This window comes from Chamaea fasciata, unplaced genomic scaffold, assembly GCF_029207755.1.
Source record: "Chamaea fasciata isolate MVZ Bird 193981 ecotype frontalis unplaced genomic scaffold, bChaFas1.0.hap1 SCAF_27, whole genome shotgun sequence".
In the NCBI taxonomy this organism is placed as follows: Eukaryota; Metazoa; Chordata; class Aves; order Passeriformes; family Sylviidae; genus Chamaea; species Chamaea fasciata.
In genome coordinates, this window is record NW_027094112.1 from 3,018,531 (window position 1) to 3,039,334 (window position 20,804).

The window sequence follows — 20,804 nt, forward strand, 5'->3', positions numbered from 1 at the left end:
GCGGCCCCGGATTGGCTGCGCGCGGCGGGGCGGGAAGGGCGCGAAACGCGGCGCACGGAGCGGGCTGAGGCGGGACGGGCCCGGCCGCGGCCTGGCGGTGACCACACCGGCGCTGACCGCCCCGGCACTGACCGCTCCGGTGGTGCCCTGACACTGACCGCCCCGGCCGTGGCCTGGCGCTGACCACACCGGCGCTGACCGCCCCGGCACTGACCGCTCCGGTGGTGCCCTGACACTGACCGCCCCGGCCGTGGCCTGGCGCTGACCACACCGGCGCTGACCGTCCCGACACTGACCGCTCCGGTGCTGACGGCACCGGCACTGCACTGGCGCTGCTCCGGCACTGACGTCTCTGGGCTGCCCCGGCGCTGACCGCTCCGGCACTGAGCGATCCATCACTGACCGCTCCGGTACTGCTCTGGCGCTGACCGCGCTCCTGCCGCCCGTGCGGGGACGCTTCTCCTCGCCCCGCGGTCAGGCCCCGCTGCCGGGCCGGACCCGAGCTGCCGCCGCTTTCTCTTTGTTTTGCTGGGAGGCCTCCGCCGTGCTGGCTCGTGTGGGCACGCCCAGGCTCCTTTGCATAAGCCTGTCTGCCGTCTTCTTTGCGTGCTTTTCCACCTAGCAAAGCCCCTCTCGCTCTTGCTGTTTTGTGCTCTGCGCCCTTGCTGAGTTTCACCTGAATAAACCCTTTTGGTGCTCCTTGGGGTACAAGGTACTCGAGAGGTTTTAACTGCAAACGTTCAGACTAAGAACCGTTCCGTGCTTGTAAAGTGTTGGTTAAGTAATAACAGCAGCGTGTTTGATACCATTGTGCGGTTAGGGCAGAGCCGTGCGGGGGAGAGCATGGTCACGGGAGGCAACAGAATTTTTTGCAGGAAGAAAGCTGATAATACTTTTTTTTTCCTGTAGGGTATTTCTGGATGTGAAGGATGGACTTCTCAGTGATTACTATTGGACAAGTACAAAATGTGCTTTCAGCTATGCAGAAGAACTTGGAGTGCCCAATATGGTATGTCAGGGAATAATGTCAGTATAGTTGACTTTTTGGAGGTGTATTTTTTTGTTTCTCATTTTTTTGAAAATGCTTTTTGTCAGTTCTATGGCTTACCAGAAAGCAAGGAGATTTGTGCTTAGGACTAAACATATTGATGTTTTGTAAGGCTCAAATAAGAAAGTGCAAGAAAAAAAAGTTATATTTTGCTCTTATGTTCTAGTAAATTTTGCTTTTCTGTTAAAACCTGAATGTGTCAGTCCTCTATTCAGTGAGGGGTAAAATGCATCTGATTGGGTTAGAGCATTGTTTGTAAAGCTGTGTGGGGTTTTGTCCCTTGTTGCTGAAAGGTAAATGAGGTCTGTAGTTCTTTAATGCAAACAAATGCTGAAATAGCAAAGGTTCTGGTTGAAGTCTGGCTCCCAGTGTCTATAACCTCTGTGCTCTTGTTTTTGTTTCCCTCTTTGTAGCTTGGATGTGGTACAAGAGCCTGTTTCAACAAAATGTGATCACATATTCTGCAGGTAGGTTTGGAAACTTGCAAGTGCAATGCAGTTTTTCATTTCCATATATAATTTTGGGGGGGTTATAATTTTAATTCCATATATACTGGTTTTTATTGCCATATATACTTTTTCAGTGCTAATCCTGTATGTATATTGTGTTTTGATACCTTCATGTGTTAGGGGAAAAAGTTGAGGGGAAAACTTGAGGGGAAAAAGTCAATTCTGTAGAAGGGAGAACTGCAGCTTCACAAAGGTGTCAAAGAGGATCAATTAACTCATTAACACCAGAACAAGAATGCATACTTGATTGTCACTAAGTGGTAAATGCGAATTCCCAGTTTTAGGGAAAAGAATACCCTTCTCTTGTTACCATCGCAAGTGTTCTTTCTTTCTAGGTTCTGCATGTTCAAGCTTATCAGCAAGAAGAAAAAAGGTGTGGTAGAGTGTCCTCTGTGTAAGACTGAAGTCACCAAGAGGTGAGGAATGCATCTTTGTAAGGGGGCTGGAGGATGAGGTGTTAAAACTCTGAGAACAGACAACAAGAGTCTTAAAATATATTAATATAAGACTGAAATACAGAAGAAAAAGTGATTATTAAGTAAGCTATTTGTAAAGGAGTAAATTTAGTAAATCTTACCTCAATGTGAGCTTTTTCCAGGTGATCACACCTCTCTAGACAAATGTCTCTGCTATATTAGTGTTTAATCCTTGCAATTAATTTCTCTCTAACAAACCTCTGAGAAAATTACGTGTTCACTTTTGTGATAGTTTCAATTCCCATAGTAATGCTTCATTTGGAGGAGTTGTGTTGTTATTTCTTGGCAATGTTTTCTTATTATCTCATCTTCCACTTCAGAGCTTTACCCCTTTTTTGGTTCAGCCAAAATTCTAGAAATATTTGTAGTTATCCCATTCATTTGTCTTAAAATGACTGAAGTACTGATGTTATTTCAGAAGCCTGAAAGAAAATTCTAGATTTAAGCAACTGATTGAAGGGTTGTTGGAAACTATCCGTGCTTTTGAGCTTGACACTGGAGTGAAGTGTAAGTGTTGTGAATTTATGCCCCCATTTTAATTTTTTTTAAATTCATGGTTATTTATAAGGTACCCCATTTACTGTGCAGTAACAAATAAGGGAAGAATTATCAAAAGGTTTTTTTTCTCGGATGAAGAAACATAAGTTCCATTAAGTTTCCAAGATTTTCTTAGGAAAACCTCTAAACTGTGTGTGTTTGATGACTCTAGCCAATCTTAAGTTCAGTTCCTGAAGCATGGCTGGATGTGTATCAAATCATGTTTAATCTCTAACTGTGAGGAAAAGTCCTGCTTTTGATTATGCCCAGCCTTGCAGTTTTAATTTGTTAAACAGTCCAGAGCCTGAATTAGCAGTTCTGTAGCCATGCTTGTTAATTCAACCCACTCAGATGGATCCTCAGGGAATCCAAATTTCCCCTTTCTGGACTCAGTGCCTTGTTAAGGATGTTGTTAGGATATTGGAAAATCAGACATGTGCCTGTTTATATTTTGATAAACCAGGCATTGTGGTTGGGGGCAGATGGTAGTGTTTTGTATATTCTGCTATAAAAAATGGACTTTGTTTTTTAATTCTTTTCAACTTGCTCAGACGTTCTGAATTAATTAGAATTATATCCTGCTCATGCTAGATTATCTGTATAACCAAAATTGGTTGAGAAAATTAGTTGGCAGGATCAAGATCTTACTTATTACTTGAAGAGTGCTCAGAAAGAATAGTCAGACTAGGAATTCAATAAGATTTCTTTTTTGGATAAACATATTTTAGCTGTATAGGCACTAAGTGCACAAAGTCTACAAGTCAATGTCATTAATATATAATACTTGAGTCATACTCAGTGTAAATTTTATTTTTTTCCTGATAACATCTTTTAGTTTTAAAGAGTCATCGCTTTCCTAAAACATCCACAGAAGGCACTGCTGCTGAGTCCCTGTGCAAAGAAAGTTCTGTCATCCAAAGTAAGGGCTTCAGAAACAGGAGAAAAAGTGCTAAAGAAAATGGACAAGAAAACTTGACCTTGGTAACTGTTTTTTCCCGTTTTAATTTAGTGGATTGTTTAAAAATGTATTTCGAATGTGAATATATGTATATACATAAAAGAATGAAGTAGGAGATTTTGGGTTGATCTCAGATTGTTGTTTGACCTGAGTGATATTCTGGACAAGGACATTATATAGTTTTGTCTTCAATCTACTTGAGAAAGATGTTTGCATAAAATGACCCGAACTTATACGTAATATTGCCATAATACAGTCAGCATTGAAAACTTGTTCCACCTGATTGTTTCATGAGGCTGTCTAACTGTTTGCAGGATTTTTACCTTTTTAGGGTATTAGGATTAGGATTCATAAGGCATTACCCAGCTTGGGGTAATTGCTGTGTGTGTGGGACTGTCCATGGCATTTGTTTTTATCTGCTTAATGCTGCATTGAATGTTAGACAATATAGAATTAAGATCAAACTGTTAATGATTTGATCTGTTAAATGCATGATCATTGTTTCTATTGAGACGTTTCATTACTGAAGTCAATATGATAAATTACTTGTATCGTGCATTGAAGCTCCCAGTGCATATGAACTAAGTGTTTATATCAGCCCCCTGTTAAGTTTAAATAGCTATGATTTTTTCTTTAATACCACACTGTTGTAAATAACTATTCCTTTTTATTTTCCTGTCAGCAGGAAGCTAGTGTGAATAGTCAGCTTACAGATGCCAAAATGTGTCACCCAAGAAACAAACCCCAGAAATCTGATTCTCAAAAGGGTACTTATATAGAGTTTGGTAAGATCTGTTGTAAATCCATACTAATTGATCCTACGTACAATGCTTGCAAAGTAATGAAAGGTGATTATGTTCAAAGTCTTTATAAACACTAATTTTATCCTTAACACCCAAAATGGCAACAAAGGGACAAATTATGGACAATTCAAAGTTGGTAAATCTAAAGGGGTTTTTTTACATAATTTATTATATCATGGCAAATAATGCTGCTGTAGTGAACACTTAAGCCTTGGTGTACAAGATCCACAGAAGGTGCTTACAGATGTGCAAAAAATTATGCTGTTACAGCTAAAGGTAGCCATTGTTTTCATAAGAATACTAAAACTTGTCACCAGTGCTTGAGATGAGAATGAAATCTATTTGAGATATTATTTTTTTGCTATCTCTAGCTTTTCAGAATTGTATTTTATCTAGTGTTGACTGCTATGAGAAACAAGACATGCCATGCATAGCTTGTTTTATATGCTGTTTCTTCAAGGAAGGAATTGCTGCCTTTAACGGGTAGAACTTATTTCCTCACTTTTTACCTTCTTGCATCTGCCAGGATCAAAGGATCTGCAAGAGATATTTGAATATATTTCTCTGACTTCCAGCTAAAAACTCTAAATACTAATAGCTGTTTTGTGCATAAATTTAAAAATTAGAAGCTAACTTTTAGCTAATTAACTCTTAGTTACCAGTCTGCTACCAGTCACTGTATTTAAACACAGTTTTATGCCGGAGCCATGTAGTTATACATAGAAATCATTGTAATTAGGTAAAATACTTCACAATTGGACTTGATTTCATCTGCTAAAAGTTGAAAGCATCTAGCTCTAGAAAGGAGTAGGCATGTATGTGATGATAACCACTGAATCTGGCAAGTCACCTTTCTCTGAATCATTCCAACCAGAGTAACAGATTATTTGTTTTCAGGCTCTGAATCATCTGAAGAGTTTTTTAAACAGCCAAGCAAAACTGGGTAAGTAAAGGTGATTAAAGAATTCATATTTTCTAAGGACAGTAGTTCAATATTCTCATTTCTTGTGTTCTAGTTTCTTAGCATAAGACTGATGTAATTCTTAAGCTGACAAATGGTTTTCAACTTTGAGGGCATTCGGGTAGAACGGGTAGCTGAATTCCAACAGTTTGCCATATTAAATGCTTTAAAACTGTTTTCTAAATGTTTTGTTGTTGACATAGATCTTCCATAGAAAAGTAGGCTCTGTGCTTTACAAAGTAAATACCAAATTCAGGATTGCAAGAGAGAATCTTTTAAAGAAATGGCCTGAAACTCTGGAGGGATCTGGTTGTGATGAGTGTCAGTCATGCAGCTTAACTTCTCCAGGAGCTATTTCAGGGAGCAAAAAGGGAAAAATAGCCATCATCTTCTATTCTGTCTATTATGATTTTATCTGGAGTGAAAGTAGATTTCCTTTCCCGACAGGTTTGAAGACAAAGGAGCAGTTCAGATTTCTTCTCAAGTAAGGCTGGAAGGACTTGAGAGTGCTGAGGAAGGGAATGAAAATTCTTGCAATGCACAGCCTGACAAGCTGTGTCCCAAAGAAATAACTCTACCAAAAGTCAAAGGTGTGTTGTTATTTTGGTGACAAAGGTGATTAAGCTTGAAAGAAACCACAAGTTAACATTTTTATTTGGCATGATTGTGTATATACGTGTGTGCTTGCAGTCTTGTATAATGTAGTTCTGTTAATGCCTACCGCTAATACAAGACTATTCCTGTAGACTTGATACTTAAAATGTGGATGTTCTATGCATGGGAACAAAAAGGAAAAAAAGTAACTTGATCAAAATACAAAACTTAATCAATTCTACACGAGCCATATTACACATGAAAAAGCATTGGCTGGTAATTCTTGTAAATATTTAGAAGAACATGTAATAGGATCTTTCTGCCTTTCTCTAGAGGGAGATTTGTGCAGTGTAATATTCTGGTTAGAGGGGAAATAAGAGCAGTTCTTTTAAAACAAAGTAGCCATTAAGCTTGTTATTTATTGTGTTTGTGTGTGTAAAATAGAGGTTAATAATTTATTATATCTCTAAATCTAACAGGTGAAAGTAATTTCTCAAAGGAATGCTTGAGCAAGAAAAGCACTCAGAGCTTCGCTGAATGTGCCAAACCTGACCAAGTGAATGTGACTGAATGCCAGAGTTCTCCTTTAAATGTTCCTGCTGGAGACCTGCTCCCAGAGCAGTGTGACAGGACAGGTGATGCCAGCCCCACAGTGAATGGGGACACATCATTCTTTAGGAACACAGAAGAAATGAATGAACAGCAAACCCCATACAACAGTGAAAACCAGGGGTTTGATTTAGAAGATAGCTCAGAGAGCAGGCTGGATAAAAACAAGGAAATGGACACTGATGTACAAAGTGTGGGAGCTGTTGGGGAAAATGAACCTGAGAATGACTCTTCCCATGATAAAGAACTTTCTATGGAGAAGCTGCCTCAGCCAGGGACACTTCACTCTGCCACCCTGAATAAAGTCTCCAAGAAGAGACTGAAGCAGAGCATTCAGAAAGTCAATGAATGGTTTTCAAAAAGCAATGAGATTTTGTCTTCTGGTTCTTCCCTGGATGAATCTGCTGCATCAGCTGATGTTTCAGGTGAAGGAGATCTGTGTTTATCAGATAAAGAGTCCTGTATTTCGGAAAGGACTGACCCTATGGTCGATTCCATGGAAATTGCAGCAGTGGAAGGAAAAAAGAAGTGGTCAAAAAAACAAAGAGCAGAAAACATCAAAGACAAAATATTTGGAAAAACGTACGTGAGAGGGAGGAAATCAAATCCCCCTTCTACCTTGAGAGACATTTTGCCTGCTAGGAGAAAGGAAGATGTGGCTGCTGATAAATGCCAGAATAATTTCAGCAAAGACAGACTCAAACGAAAGAGGAAGAGTGCCAGTGTCCTGCAGCCTGAGGATTTCATCAAGAAAAAAGATACAGATGAAGCAGATGGGGGCCCTAAAAGTGTTAATTTGGGCCTTGGAGATGCTGAAAAGAAAAGATGTGATGAAAGTGTTACTGTTAATGAGAGTCACCTCTCTCAGAATAGAGCAAGTAATACACTAACAGAACCTGAGGAAGGAGGAGAGTCCACGTTGAAGAAAGCTACTGAGAAGGTCACTGCCAAGCACTGTGATGGGGAACCAGAAATGTATAACTGTGATCAGAAAAGCACCAAAAAAAGAAGTTCTGCTGCAAAAAGATGCAGGCGTTCTAGTAGAACTATGTGTGCTCTGCAGTTAGTAGTGGATAGAAGCTCTGTTTTCCCTGATCCAGCTGAGCCACAGATTGATAGCTATCCAAGCAGTGGAGAGCCCAGGAAAGCTGATTCTGAGCAAAATCCAGTCAGGCGCAGCAGAAGGCTGCAGTTACTTTCTGAAGAGATGACAAAACAAACAAGGGAAGGAGTAAAGGGGGCAAGAAAGAATAACAGTGATCATGGAAAGTCTGTCTCTGGAGACCAAAGGAATGTGGCAATTCACTCTGCTGAATGCAAAGACCTGTGTGAGCCTCAAGATGAGCTGAGTGACAGGCCGGTCACTAATTTGGAGGGAGGTGATCTGGAAGCAAACAAAATGCAGGTTAATGTAAAGAATTTATCTGACACTGTAGAAACTGGAAAAAGTCTGTTCAGTCCTTCATGTCAGCCTTTGAAGTGTGGTTCCACCGCACCTGATACAAGTTCTCAAGACAGTGAAATAAAAGGTAGCCCTCTCCTCCTGCAGCTTCCTTCAGCATCTTCTGGGCAAACTGCTTCTCCCCGGACTGAAGTGGTGGCTGAATCACCTTTTCGCCAGGAGTCTGGGCATGATGCACAAAATGTTCCAGGGGACTTCAAAACTGAAAAGCTGCCAATGGCTAAAAACGTTTTGCAATTGGCTAAGGAAGCTGAAGACAGTGACTTAGACACACAATATCTGCGAAATATATTTAGGCATCCAAAGCGCTCGTCCTTCAGCCTTTTTTGGGCTGCCAGGCAGGCACGTGCAGTGGAAGATCCTGCTTCTGAAACCTTAAATCTGTCATGTGCTGCTCAGGGGGAAAATAAGGCTAGCGAACAATTGCAACCAGAAGGCTTACAAGAGGAGAAAGCAGCTGCTCAGGACTTGAGCAGGGTTTCTGAGAAAGAGAAGCTTAAGACTTGTGAGTCTGCCCGTGTTGATTCTGTGCCTTGCCTTGCTGTCTGCACAGGAGAACCCTGGGATGACATTTCACAGGCTGCAGAGGAAGGGACTCTGACACCAGCAGGAACAGGGACTGCTCAGACTGAGCATGGATTGCTACAAGAAGAGCAGGGCAATGGACAGCCAGTGTCAAATGAGATAGGGATAGAAAGTGAGTTGAGACAGAATCCCATCAAAAGTGATGGAGGCCAAAGTGATCAGAGTAACACAGAGAAGCATGATTCCAGACAAGATGATTTAAACACAGGCCAGGAAATCAGCTTCAGTTCAGAAAGCAATCAGGCAGGAAAGACTGAAACTGTTGCTTGCAAAGGACCAGTTCTACATTTTCAGCCCACATCAATGATTTGTCCTGCAACTTGTCAGCAAAGCCCTGCTGAATTCAGCTGTGAAATCACTAGGACAAAAAGTAGCAAAAGAGAATGTGTAAAGGGGGATGAAGAACAAGCAGCCCAAACTGTTGTCACAGCAGTGCCCAAGTATTCAGCTGCAGGAGCTCTAGAAGAACCTCTTGGGGAGAATCATGATCTCACAGGTTTGTCTGAAACCCCTAATGGCTTATTGAGCTCTGACACTGATATAGAAGAGAACACCAGCTTATGGGAAACTGATAGGAAAGAGCAATCTGCAGTGTTTGTAAAAAGTGACAATGCCCTGGGAAAAGAACTGCACAATAGAAATGCAAGGTCTAAGCCAAGATCTCGAGGAGTTCGAAAGTCTCGAAGACAAGTGCAGAAGCTGCCGTCTTCAGATGAGGAGTCCTGTGAGGATGAAGAGTTACCGTGCTTTCAGACATTAATCTTCAACAAATCAGCAAGCACACCTTTGCAGACTGATAAACAAATGACACCTGTGGTAGAGTCTCCAGTGGTGGAGTGTCCAGTGAGTCCCAGTGTGTTGCCTCACTGTGTGAATAATGATGACAATAATGTGCAGAAAGTGCCTGAAGCTGCCCCAAGTAATGTGTGTGTTTCACCAAGCCAGGAGTCAGAATGCTCTGTCAACTTATTTTCTTCCCAGTCCAACATGTCTGAAGAATCACTTAATGGAGCACAAGAGCTGAAGAAACATTCACCACAAGCTCATGTGTCCAAACAAATGAGCAGTGTAGATGACAGAGAAGAAACTTCCCAGAACTGTAGCAGAGGGCTGAAGACAGCCAAAGATGAATGCCAAAAAGACCCAGACATGGGAGCAAATCTAGGTACAAAGCAAGATTTTTCTCTCTGCAGCTGTGTTTATAATGTCCTTACACCAAGGGTTTTGGTGTTTGCATGGAAACTTTATTCTGTATTTAAGGGGTGCTAGCTCTTCCAGAAAAATGTATCAACCTTAAACAATCAAACAAAAACCCCTCAGTTTCAGGTTTATATCCTGAAAATTATGTTCTTCCAGTGTTCTTTGTTCAGAGCACAAATGGACAGGCTGGGCACTAGAGACTGACTGATGGGAATTCATGTTTGAGGGAAATGCTGGTTTCTCTTACTGCAACTTGGTACTTCCTTGTCAGCAAAATTTCACCGCCTATCCAGGCTTTTCCCCGAGATGAAATGTTTGTTGAGATTGGCTGTAGAATTTTTTAGAGAATATTTTGCCATTTTTATGGCCTTTGTAAATGTTTAGGACTCTTTCATCCCTGGTGAAACACTGAATTCTGCTTTGTCATGTGTGTGATATGGTATTCTTTGAAATGTTCACTTAAAGGAGATCTGTCCTTCTAACTTCAGTGTTTTCAAAGCTTGTCACTCTAAAAACTCTACATGCTAAGAGCTAATGGATAATGTTGGTTGGTTTGTTGTTGTTTGGTGGGTTTTTTCTTTAACCCAGGGATTTTTTTCCACCTTTTTCAAGGTGAAGCATCTGGATATGACAGTGAAATAAGTATTGTAGAAGATTCCTGTGGACCATTCTCCCAGGCTGAAATCCTCACTACCCAGGTGAGTTTATGCACTGAATGCTAGAAGCAGCTTGTAAAGAGTGTAAAAGTCTCTCCTTCCAGGAGATGAGCAAGCACATGCAACCTGTGAAGTCAATACAGTGAAAAACTTCTTTCATCCTAATTCCTTGTCACTAAATTACTTCCAAAAGCATAATTAATGAAGGACTGTAGAACTGCTTCTATGCCATTATTTATCCAACTTTTCCTCACCTGGTGACCTTACACTGCAATGGCCACAGCTCGTTATTTGCTATTGGTTACAGGGCTTAATTGTGGGAGATGCTAATTAATGCACCTCCACACTTTGCCAATGCTGGAAATGTCAGCTCCCTATATTAAAAAGCTTTATTGGTAGGAATTGATAAGGATTTGGTGATAAGGATTAGATTTGTTACAACATGATATTTAGAAGTACGGAGACTTGTCTTCTCTGTGTAAAGATTAAATCAAATAATTCCATATTAGAATATTATAGATACAAGTCCCAACAGGCAGTGTCTAATGAAAGGTGTGTCTGGCAGTGTAATTTTTGTCTGCTGTTAAAATCCTGAGTGCTGCTCAGTGGACTGACTTTATGTATTGGTTGATTTGGGCTGGGAGTTCAGTTGAGCATTAAGGACTTGGGGTTTTTTGTATTGCTTTGGTGTTTTTCTTGGTCCTGTGTGACTTTAGGGTAAGTCTTATGCCAACTCTCTCTTCAGCGTTGTCAGCCCTATAGGGGTTTATGTAAGTCCAAAAAAAGGTGAATTTAATTTTTGTGCTTTATAGGTGCTTCTGTTTACAGCATCAGTGTAAAATGTAGTCACTGGCAGGAGATTCCTTCCTGCTGTATCTTCAGGGATGGAGATACTGGGTTGTGCACAGGCTGAATGGATTCATGGCAGTGTGGGTGAGGGGTTTGGGGTTGTGTGGTGATGGTTTTCTGTTTGCTTGGGGCTTTTCATGGGTTCAGTAACAAAGAGGCTCCACATGGTGCCAGTGCTGGAGCTACAAATGGAATATTCAGTTCTGTGGAAATTGCTTCATCATGTAAGGTGAAAGGTTTGGGTTTTTAGAAAGGTCCTTTGAAACCATGAGCTATTCTTATGAGGACCTGCCTGTGGCATGTTTTTGATCATGTAATGTAATTTTTGAGGGGGAACATAAGGAAGAATATTATGAAATGTTTTAGTCCTTTAAATGATCTTTGGGGCTTTTAGTAACAGTGGAAAATGAAGACTCAATTTAAATTTAATAATGAACATCATAGATTGAACTACTAATGGAGTTTGGACTTAAAATTGTAATTGAAAATTACTTTCAAATAAATTTGTGCAGGAGTTGTGTTGTTTTCTCGTTGGTTAAACTCTGAGACATATAAACTGCAATAACATGACTGGCAAAATGAGTGTGTGGTTGTTTGGGTGTTTTTGTTTCTAATGTGGGATGTGTGCAATATTTGTTACAGTAAAAGCACCATAGTCACCTTTTGAACACATGGCAAAAACTTAATTCAAAACTATTTTGCTATTTCTCATTTTCAAGTGTTTGTTAAAGAAATTAATCCTGAGTTTGCTTATGTTGGCTTTCTTGTGCCTGCTTTGCAGCAAAAGAATGCAATGCAAAATAGCCTGAAAAAACTTCAGCAAGAAATGGCTGCGCTTGAAGCAGTGCTAAAGCAGAATGGAAGTCAGAACTGTGAAGGTTTACCTGTCCATAGGAAGCTGCCACATTCCAGTACTGAAGCAGCATCTGAAATGCATCAAAAGAGAGAAGAAAACAACAGGTTAATTGTTTTGTTTGGAGTTTTGGGGGGAGTTAATGTTTATTTCTGAATTTTTATTTTAAAAAAATTAAGTATCTCTGAGCCTCTGGGAAATTACAATAGTTTCACTGTTGCTACATTTTTCTTATTCTTAAAAGAGGGAAAAATTATTAAAATCAATTTCCCTCTCTCAAGGTCTCCAGAGCTGTTGCTTCCATCTTCTAAGTCCTCTTTAACAAAGAAATCAGATCTGGAGAAAGGCCCTGAGTGTGACAGTGTTGTAAAGAACAAAACTCTCTCTGAAAAGACAAAACTTGTGCAGGAAGCAGAGCAAGAACAGACGCAGTGTCAGCTTGAAACAGGTAACATTTAAGAGAAACCCAGTGCATTTTGATTTCTGGTGGATTTCTCCTGTTCTTTTCATGTTTTTTTACATATCAGCAAGATACAACTTTTCCCTGTAAATCAAGGATTTTAATTTGTATGTTCCTGGTCATTTAAAAAAGGTGTTACTGCTTTGTTTGGTAGCCCAGCTGCAAGGCAGCCCATCAAATGGGGTGTGACAGCATTTTGACAGTAATAGGAGTTTTTCTGTCTCACTTCTAAATTCAGACACTTTGGCAAATATGCTGCTTAAAGTTCCACAGGTGTTCTAGTGTCTTGCCTATAGATCAGGAAAAAGTAATGATAGAGGCAAAGACAAAGTAATAAACACATAAGGAGGAGGAGTAACTGCAGAATTTGAACCTAAAAGAGAGAGCAACAACCTTCTACCATGACTCCAAGGAAGAGATGCAGTTTTCTCAAGGAGTAATTTTGCTTTTTCTTCAGAAAATGCAGAGGAGCAGAAATCTGGGACCAGGCAAAACAGTGGATCTGTCTCATCAGATCTTTTTGGAAATGTGACCCAGGGTACAGATAAGTCTTCCTCCTCTGCAAGGCTTTTTACCCCTCAAACTGCAGAAGCCTCAGATGGGGCTGTTGTAGCTCAGAACACTGCTAAAAGCTGTGGCCCAGGACACAAATCAAAGAGAAGTGAATGTTTTCCTGTACCTGTTCTGCACAATGCAACTGGGAAAGAAAATGCTGCAAGTTCAGTGGTGACCAAGAGGAAAGAAATGTCAATTGTGGCATCAGGTCTGAATCACAGTGAGCATGTAAGTAAATTTCAAAATTTTAGATCAGTAGTTAATAATTTCTGATTACCCCTATAGTCCTCAGGAGAGAGATCTTCAAGTGTAATAAAACTAGTCTTGCAGGAATTGCAGGTGAGTAATGTAACAACTTAAATCAAAGTTTATCACTCCATAAACTGAGAATGCTGCCTGTAATGGCACTGTTGAGCTTAGTGAAATTTGAACTTTTTAAACAATCCCTAATGTCTGGGGGGGAAACACGGGATTCCAAAGCCACAGGATTTGTAGAAAGCCTTGGGGCTGTGTGGGTGTTTGGTTCAGGCACTGTTCTCAGATGATGCAGCTTTACCCAAATTCTGATCCATAGTGAGTATTTCTGTAAGTAGTAATTCTGAGTTGCTAATAATCCTGCTTCTGCACTCAGTTTCCAGAAGGATTTGGCTTTTGTGTTACAAAACACACACCAAGAGCCTTGCATTGCTTCAGTCTGTTGAATAGTGGCAAAATTAACTTAAGGAAATGAACATTCTGTGTGCCAACACATAAAACTGTTTACTTTAAAGTAACTATCACATTATGCTTCTACAAACCGTGGCTGTTGGGGGATTTAAAACTGTTGCTAACTATTATTTTCTTAACTGCTTTTCAGTTGATGGTCCAGAAGTTTGTGAGAAAAACTCAGAGCACTTTATCTAATCACATTACTGAAGGAACAACCCATGTCATAATGAAAACAGGTTTGTTGGGAGCTAGGGCACCAAATATTGACAGACCATGTAGAATTTTACCTTTAGTTTAAACAATGAGCAGACAGGTCAGCAATAAATTTAATAAGTTTGAGGAAGAGGTATTGATTGTTCTCTCCATTGTAAGTTTTTTGTTTCAGCTTGTGAGTTTTCTCATTGTGTTTCACAGAATCCGTGTGAGGGCAGTTTTCCCTTGTGTTACTGTTACTTGATATTTGTTTCTCCAGCTGCTTGGTTAATTTTCAGGTGTTGACAGCACACTAGTTGTGAAGTAGTTCAGAACCAACCAGAAGGAAACAAAGATAGTTCCCAAAGAAGGCATGGTTTTTCTTGCCTCTTATCTTTATTGATTAATTTTTTTTAAAAAAAGGGCTCACAATGTGATTAGTTTCTGCTCATTTCCTTCAGTTTATTAGGATCATGACAGTGGATCTTTGGAACCTTTGTATAACTTTGATGTTTTGCTGCTGCACTTAGCAAAAAATGTTTGCTTTTACATACAAATACCCTGAACCTGTGTTTTTTTTGCTAATGGCAAAACTAAAAGAGCTCTTCCTGTTGTTTGCTCTGCAGATGAGGAGCTGGTGTGTGAACGGACTCTGAAGTATTTCCTGGGCATTGCAGGAGGAAAATGGGTAGTTAGTTACCAGTGTATGTATAACTGATCTTTGCCCTTCTACCATGAATGCAGCCTTCACTTGTTACAGCAAAGAAAAAGGATCTCTTCATGTCTTGCCATGTGATGCTTTGCCGTGTTTCTTCTAAATACTTCAAAAGAAATTAAAATTAAGAAGCACAAACAAGCAGCAGTATCAAACTTCTTACTCTTGTGAATACTTTTTCTACTTTCAGATAGCCACACTGGTCTGCTCCCCACTATGGCAAAAGCTTTTTGTCCCTCTTAGTTTAAATCTTTGCAATGCATGGCATCAATTAGTATAAAATTAGTATTATTTATAAATAGTAAAAAAAAAACTTTAAGTACTTTCAGTGTTATACTGTATTCCTTTAGTACAAACACCTACAATTTAATATAGCAATGAAGTCAGAATACTGGTAGTGGAATAAGCATTTTACTGGATAAAATGACTTTTCTTGTTCTGATCTTTTTATTTAGGGATAATTCAGTCTTTTAAAGAAGGAAGGATACTGGATGAGGTAGGTCTTTTCTCTTGAGTGAAATGTCAAATGATTAAGTAATGCAGTTACTGATGGTCTTATCAGTTACCTCAAATATTATCCAAACATTTAATATGGAATTTTAGCTCTGAAACCTGGGGTCCTAGTTTTACCAAAAGCCACACTTAGGCCCTGTGCATTCATTGGTGCTGAAGACATAATGAGTCCCTAATTTTTTTTAACAGGTAACAGACATATTTTTATAAGTATTCTTACTGATATTAATAGATTAGAGCAAAAGATCTATTCTTTGCTTAAAGAAATTACGTTATGTACAGACAATACCTATCAAATAAGACTTTACTGATAGGCCAAGTCTTGGAGTGTGCTGCTTCTTTTATTTAGTTTGCTAGATTGCTATACAGTTTGACTATATTTTGTTTCTTTAAAAATTGCCAGGTGCTGCAGGGGTTTCATCACTCCAGCATTTCTCTTGCAAAGCCTTTTTAATTCATATTCTGAACACACTCATAGATTTTCAGTTCTGAAATCTGACATCTTCCTGTTTTGAAGCAGAACTCTGACAGGGAAGTGTTCTCAGTCTCTAACTCCTGATTCCTTGCTGGTTTTTATGTTCCAGGAGAACTTTGAAGTCAGAGGGGATGTAATCAATGGGAGAAACCATCAAGGTCCTAAGAGGGCCAGACAGGCTCTGACTGAAAAGGTACAAGCACATCAGGGATGCAAACTCTGACTGTTTCAGATTTGTGGCTGTGCTGGCTGAGTATCTGGAACTTCTTCCAATTTCTCTGCTACTCTGTACACTCAGAGTTGTACAAATTCAGCATTTTTATACATGAAAGGTGAGCTCTGTCAGCAGCAGAGCAGATATTCTGAAGGGGCTCACTGAGCTTGGAGTGAATGCTCTCTTTTTACAACGTAGGGTTAGTGGTCTTTAATATTCTTTTGGTTTGTAGGTTACAAAGAGCTTTGGAAATGTTTTGTGAAACAGTCATAACTTGATAACAAACCCTGGAAGTGCAATGAAAACGGCATATAAAGCATTGTCCTTTAAAAACCCCATATGAACTCTAACGTGTCCCTTGCTTTTCAGATCTTTAAAGGCTTTGAGATCTGTTGCTGTGGACCTTTCACTGATATGACTACAGGTGTGTCATTTTAGTGGAGTTGGATGAATGGTTAACATAAAAAATATTTGGAAGGGCATTGTGCATTCATTAGAATTTTACATTTGACCTTTTCTTGCATAATTTTTTACCTCTTTTCCTCTGGGACTTTTAAGATACCTACATAGGGTAAAGTGTAGGTTAATAACTTTATCCAGTTCTTCTCGAAATGGAGTGGAAATGGTGTTCTCTTCTATTTGGATGTCCTCAGACAACCCCCTGGCAATTTTGCTGCGTTTCAAACTCAGCCTTTTATCTAGTTTATCTCTGATTCTCTGGCACTGAAGGAAAAGCATTAATGTCATGCTGTCTGGTAATTGTTATTGCTGCTCTTGATCACTGGTATTTGAGCATTTTTTCTTCTGTCTTAGTAAACAGTTCCTAAATATCCTTTTTCTAGCAGCTGACACATCCTTATTGTAGCCTTCTGTCTATAGGAGCAAGTGTTAAAAGTGAAACATCACAAAGTTAGAAGTTAATCTACAAAGCTGCTCAGGATAGCTTCATTTTTTATTTTTAAAATTTAATGAAATATGTGACAAGTTTTTGAAAATTTAATCTATAATTTTTCTACTTCAAATATTTGTACCTGACTTCCCTTTTTTTTTGCTTATTCAGCAGATACTTTCTGATTTGTCCAATTTTGACTGGGTGAAAATTTGACTCTGTGACTTTATTTTTTGATTGGGTTGAATCTCCTTATGTTTCTTGACATTTGCACTAATTGGATACAGTGCTTTCACCTGCTGCAGTGATCCTCAGTTGTGGCTCTTACACTTGAGAGACTTAATCTTCTTCACTACCAATTCAACAAATTGGTGCAAATGAAGTACTTTTATTTACAAGTAGTACTTGGCTGCTTTTCTTAATGAGAAATAACCACAGTTCTAACTTCTGATTTTTAATTTTCATTTCACATCTTGCATCCTTACGATAAGAGGAAATAAATTGTGATTTTAAGTTTTGGGCATGTGTTCCAGTGCTTTTTCCGGGTTTTGTTTTGTGCAGACCTGTCATGGGGGTGAGGAAGGAGGGAGTTGATGTTCCCTGGCAGGTTTGGAAGTGAAAGGACTCTTTTTCTGCTGAGGCTCACATCTCTTTCAAATTATGGTGGTCTGTGAATTGGAACAAACACACGAGGGCTTGGGGAATAGTGTCAGCTTCAATGTGCCAGAAAACACGGAGGTAACTGACTGATTTCATCTGATTTCCTCAGAGCATCTGCAGTGGATGGTGGAGCTGTGTGGTGCCTCTGTGGTTAAGCAGCCTGACCTGTTCTCACACACAGCAGTAAGTGCTGAGCAGTTTCTACCCTCCCGCAGTTTCAGAGCTGCCTGCACAGCCTGGCAGTGCCCCTTGGCTCTGGGCAGCCTTCACTGGAAGAGAGGCTCCCTTGTACTGGAGAAATGATTGATGTTGGCCACATCGCTAATTTGTCTTGAAATTAGCACTGAGCCTCCCTTTCCAGCTCCAAAAACCTTTTAGTGACTGAGTGTAGTCACAGCATTTCTGGGGAGAAATCACAGAAGAATCTTACGAACTAATGTCTTCCTCCCTCTACTTCCTCTTAAATTCCTCTCTGAAGTGATGCTCTGAAGCACAGTTAGCCCAGTTACTGCTCTCTGTAGATAAATATGAGAATGAGAATTATGTAAAGATAAACAACAATAGGATTTTTATTTTTTTTCTCTTAAAATCCTAGAATTCTACTGCTGTTGTGGTTGTGCAGCCAGATGCTTGGAAGGAAGACGTGGATTATAGAGGTAAAGCAACACTGTCCTGAGCTGCTTTCTGGTACACATCAAGTACCTTCATCACTTCTGTCCTTTTAATAGCTAAATATCAGAGGGATGTAGAGAAATCAAAACTCTGCTGCCTCTGGAGATGGAAATATGTCTCGTAAGAAAAATCTAGAAGGTCAAAGTATACTGTCTCAAGAACCAGCAATAGTCTTAAAAGCTATTGCCTCAGTTGTCCTCTGTGTATCATCAGATTTACAGAAACTTTTCTAATTGAATGGTTTTTTAAAGGTGAGGAAGTGCGTCCTTGGAGGACCAGTAAAATCTAGGAGAAAGTCTCAGATGGAATAAGATTCCCTTGGTCTGAAAAGGTCGTGTTAAAAAGCCTTAACAGATGTAGTTTTGCAATTTTTTTTTTCTTTTAAGCAAAATGCTGGGGAGAAACCATGAGGCTTTGAAAGTGCAAGTGGTCCAGACTGACTCAGAGATAGTGAGGTTCTGGAAGGAGTGGGAGCTAGTGAGGCTGCAGTGAAGTCCAACAAAACAGTGGAGCAGGATGATGATGTAAAAAACCCAGCTGTTTCCATGGCACTGGAAAAAGGAGAAAATAGGTCCTGGAATGAGGAAGAACAGTCTGAAAACACTTCAGTCATTTTCTGTTGCTTCTGTCTTAATGAGACTCATTGCTTGTCACATCCTCAGTATGTCTGGGCAGACAGGAACCAAAGCTCTGTCCCTGAGATCCTCAATTAAAAGACAACAACTGTGTTGTTTGTTTTTAGTGTTTCTGTTGTGGGGTTCACTGCCTCCTGCTTGGCCAGTTGCCAAAGAGCCCTTCTCTGTTACCTGCCTTGCTGAAGGGAGTGGCAGTGCCACATCTCTGCCTTCAGACTTCTGCTTTTTATCAAGACTTTTAAAATGTCACAGATAAAGCAAACAGCTTATTCTGAAAGACATCAGTGGACTCACCTTAAGCTTGTTTGGACTCCTTTGATAACAGCTGCATCATTTATTTATTTGTGTCTTTGTCTTGCAGCAATCCAGCAGCACAGCAACGTTGCCGTGGTAACTCGGGAATGGGTCCTGGACAGCGTGGCTTGCTATGAGTGCCAGGAGCTCGGTGCTTACCTCGTGTCCTAAGGGTGAACAGCACCTCTTAATAATAATAAAATTACTTAAACATCACTGCAAGTGGAATTACCCACTGTTCTTTAAAGCTTTACGTTAACTTAAAGGACTACGAGATTGTAAATGTTGAACAAATTTTAAAAGTTAGGAAATGTAGTATATGGCCTCCCCAGAGAAATGGTGATCTATTATTTGGCACTGCAGGCAGTTTCTGTTTTGGTACTTGGGGACGTTTTGGAGATAGTAGTTTAAAGAGGAATATTTGGCTTAGGGTTTGAATTAAAACATACCTGCACTCTGGAGTAACCTCCGTATCTTCATTTTGCTTAATACAAACCCTGAATACTGTTTTGTGATTATTAATGCGTCAGCCTTGGCCATTGATTGATCACTGGTTGTGTTGAAAACTCTACAAACAGCTTTCCTGTTGTGCATCAAAATGTCAACTCACCCTAACCAGAAACACTGGCCACAGGTGTGGTCCCCAGAAAGGCAAAGATTGAGTCCCAGCAGAAGGCAAGGCTTAAAACCAGGAATCTGTACCAGTGCTGCCAGGCTGATTTCTGACAAGTTTATGAGGCACTGTGAAAGGATAATGAATACATGCATTTTAGTATCCAGGTGACACATGATAAGCCCAGTAAGAATCTGCTTCTAATAGTCCCTGCTTGCAAAACGAGGCTGCAAAGAAATTGGTTTTTTATGAAATAGAATATCTTGCTTGTTTCTGTTGCCAAGCAATTCAGTTTCATACCTAATTTTGTACTTTGAGAGCAGAACTGCTTGTTTAAAAAGAAAAAAAACCCCATAGCTAAGTTTAGAAAATTTTTTTGTGATAAGATGCTGCTGTCTTGGAAAGTTGGAGAAAGTATGTTTATAAATATTTGAATGTGCAAAAGAAATAAAATTATTTTGGCAAGTATTTACCTAGTTGTTTAGCTTTTATCTGAACCAGTCCCTCAGTCTCTGCATTGAGGCATATGTGAAAAAACAGCTTGGTCCAACCTCCTGAAATGGGGAAGGAAGTGGAGACTTAGTAGAGAAAGTAAAAAATGCAAATGAGAATTTCAGAGATGCGATCAGAATTGCAATTGCTATCAACCTGAGAAGTGAATGTGTTATCAACTTCCTTGCAGCTGCCAAGTGCAGGTAGGCTGATCAAGCATTGCTGCTGGCAGAGTGAGAGCTGGAAGCATTTGCTCAGCTGCCACACGCTGCTGTTTCCTTCTGTGTGACAGTATTCCACAACTAGCAGGCTGCTCAGCACAGCCTCATTTCCAGCCTGATGCTGCTCTTATCTCCACAGCCCATGCTGGCAGTGGGTCTTTTATAATCTACATTTCAAAGGATAGCTGGAGGCAATGACTAAACATTGCTTGTTAGATGCAAGGAAAAGGCCAAGAAAACTGTTTTGCTTTGGCCATTGTGAAATTGTCCCTCAGATATCGACGCAAAGATCCTTTCTATCGGGTCAGGTACCAGCATGACACCCATGGTGCTGCTGTTGCTCCTTGGAGGGGACTAGATCTGTGGAAACTCACTTCCTATAAAGTGTTACCTGTG

General features: G+C 40.1%; 1 protein-coding gene across 2 annotated transcripts; it reads left to right on the forward strand.

The window, feature by feature from the left end:
* The first annotated feature begins 265 nt into the window (after window positions 1–265).
* Window positions 266–20,163, forward strand: BRCA1 (BRCA1 DNA repair associated). 2 transcript variants are annotated; one of them, XM_066204954.1, is made up of 22 exons: window positions 266–410; window positions 910–1,009; window positions 1,462–1,515; window positions 1,893–1,973; window positions 2,452–2,540; window positions 3,406–3,551; window positions 4,211–4,313; window positions 5,229–5,274; window positions 5,740–5,882; window positions 6,366–9,707; window positions 10,355–10,440; window positions 12,029–12,207; window positions 12,382–12,548; window positions 13,018–13,343; window positions 13,972–14,059; window positions 14,642–14,719; window positions 15,186–15,226; window positions 15,828–15,911; window positions 16,302–16,356; window positions 17,591–17,664; window positions 18,077–18,137; window positions 19,150–20,163. In XM_066204954.1, exons 2-22 carry the CDS (start codon window positions 930–932, stop codon window positions 19,251–19,253), a joined length of 5,427 nt encoding a protein of 1,808 aa, XP_066061051.1. In that variant the 5' UTR covers window positions 266–410; window positions 910–929; the 3' UTR covers window positions 19,254–20,163. The 2 variants fall into 2 exon arrangements, with proteins under 2 accessions (XP_066061051.1, XP_066061050.1); XM_066204953.1 differs by lacking the exon at window positions 266–410 and having other exon boundaries at window positions 921–1,009; window positions 4,214–4,313.
* The last annotated feature ends 641 nt before the right edge of the window (window positions 20,164–20,804 follow it).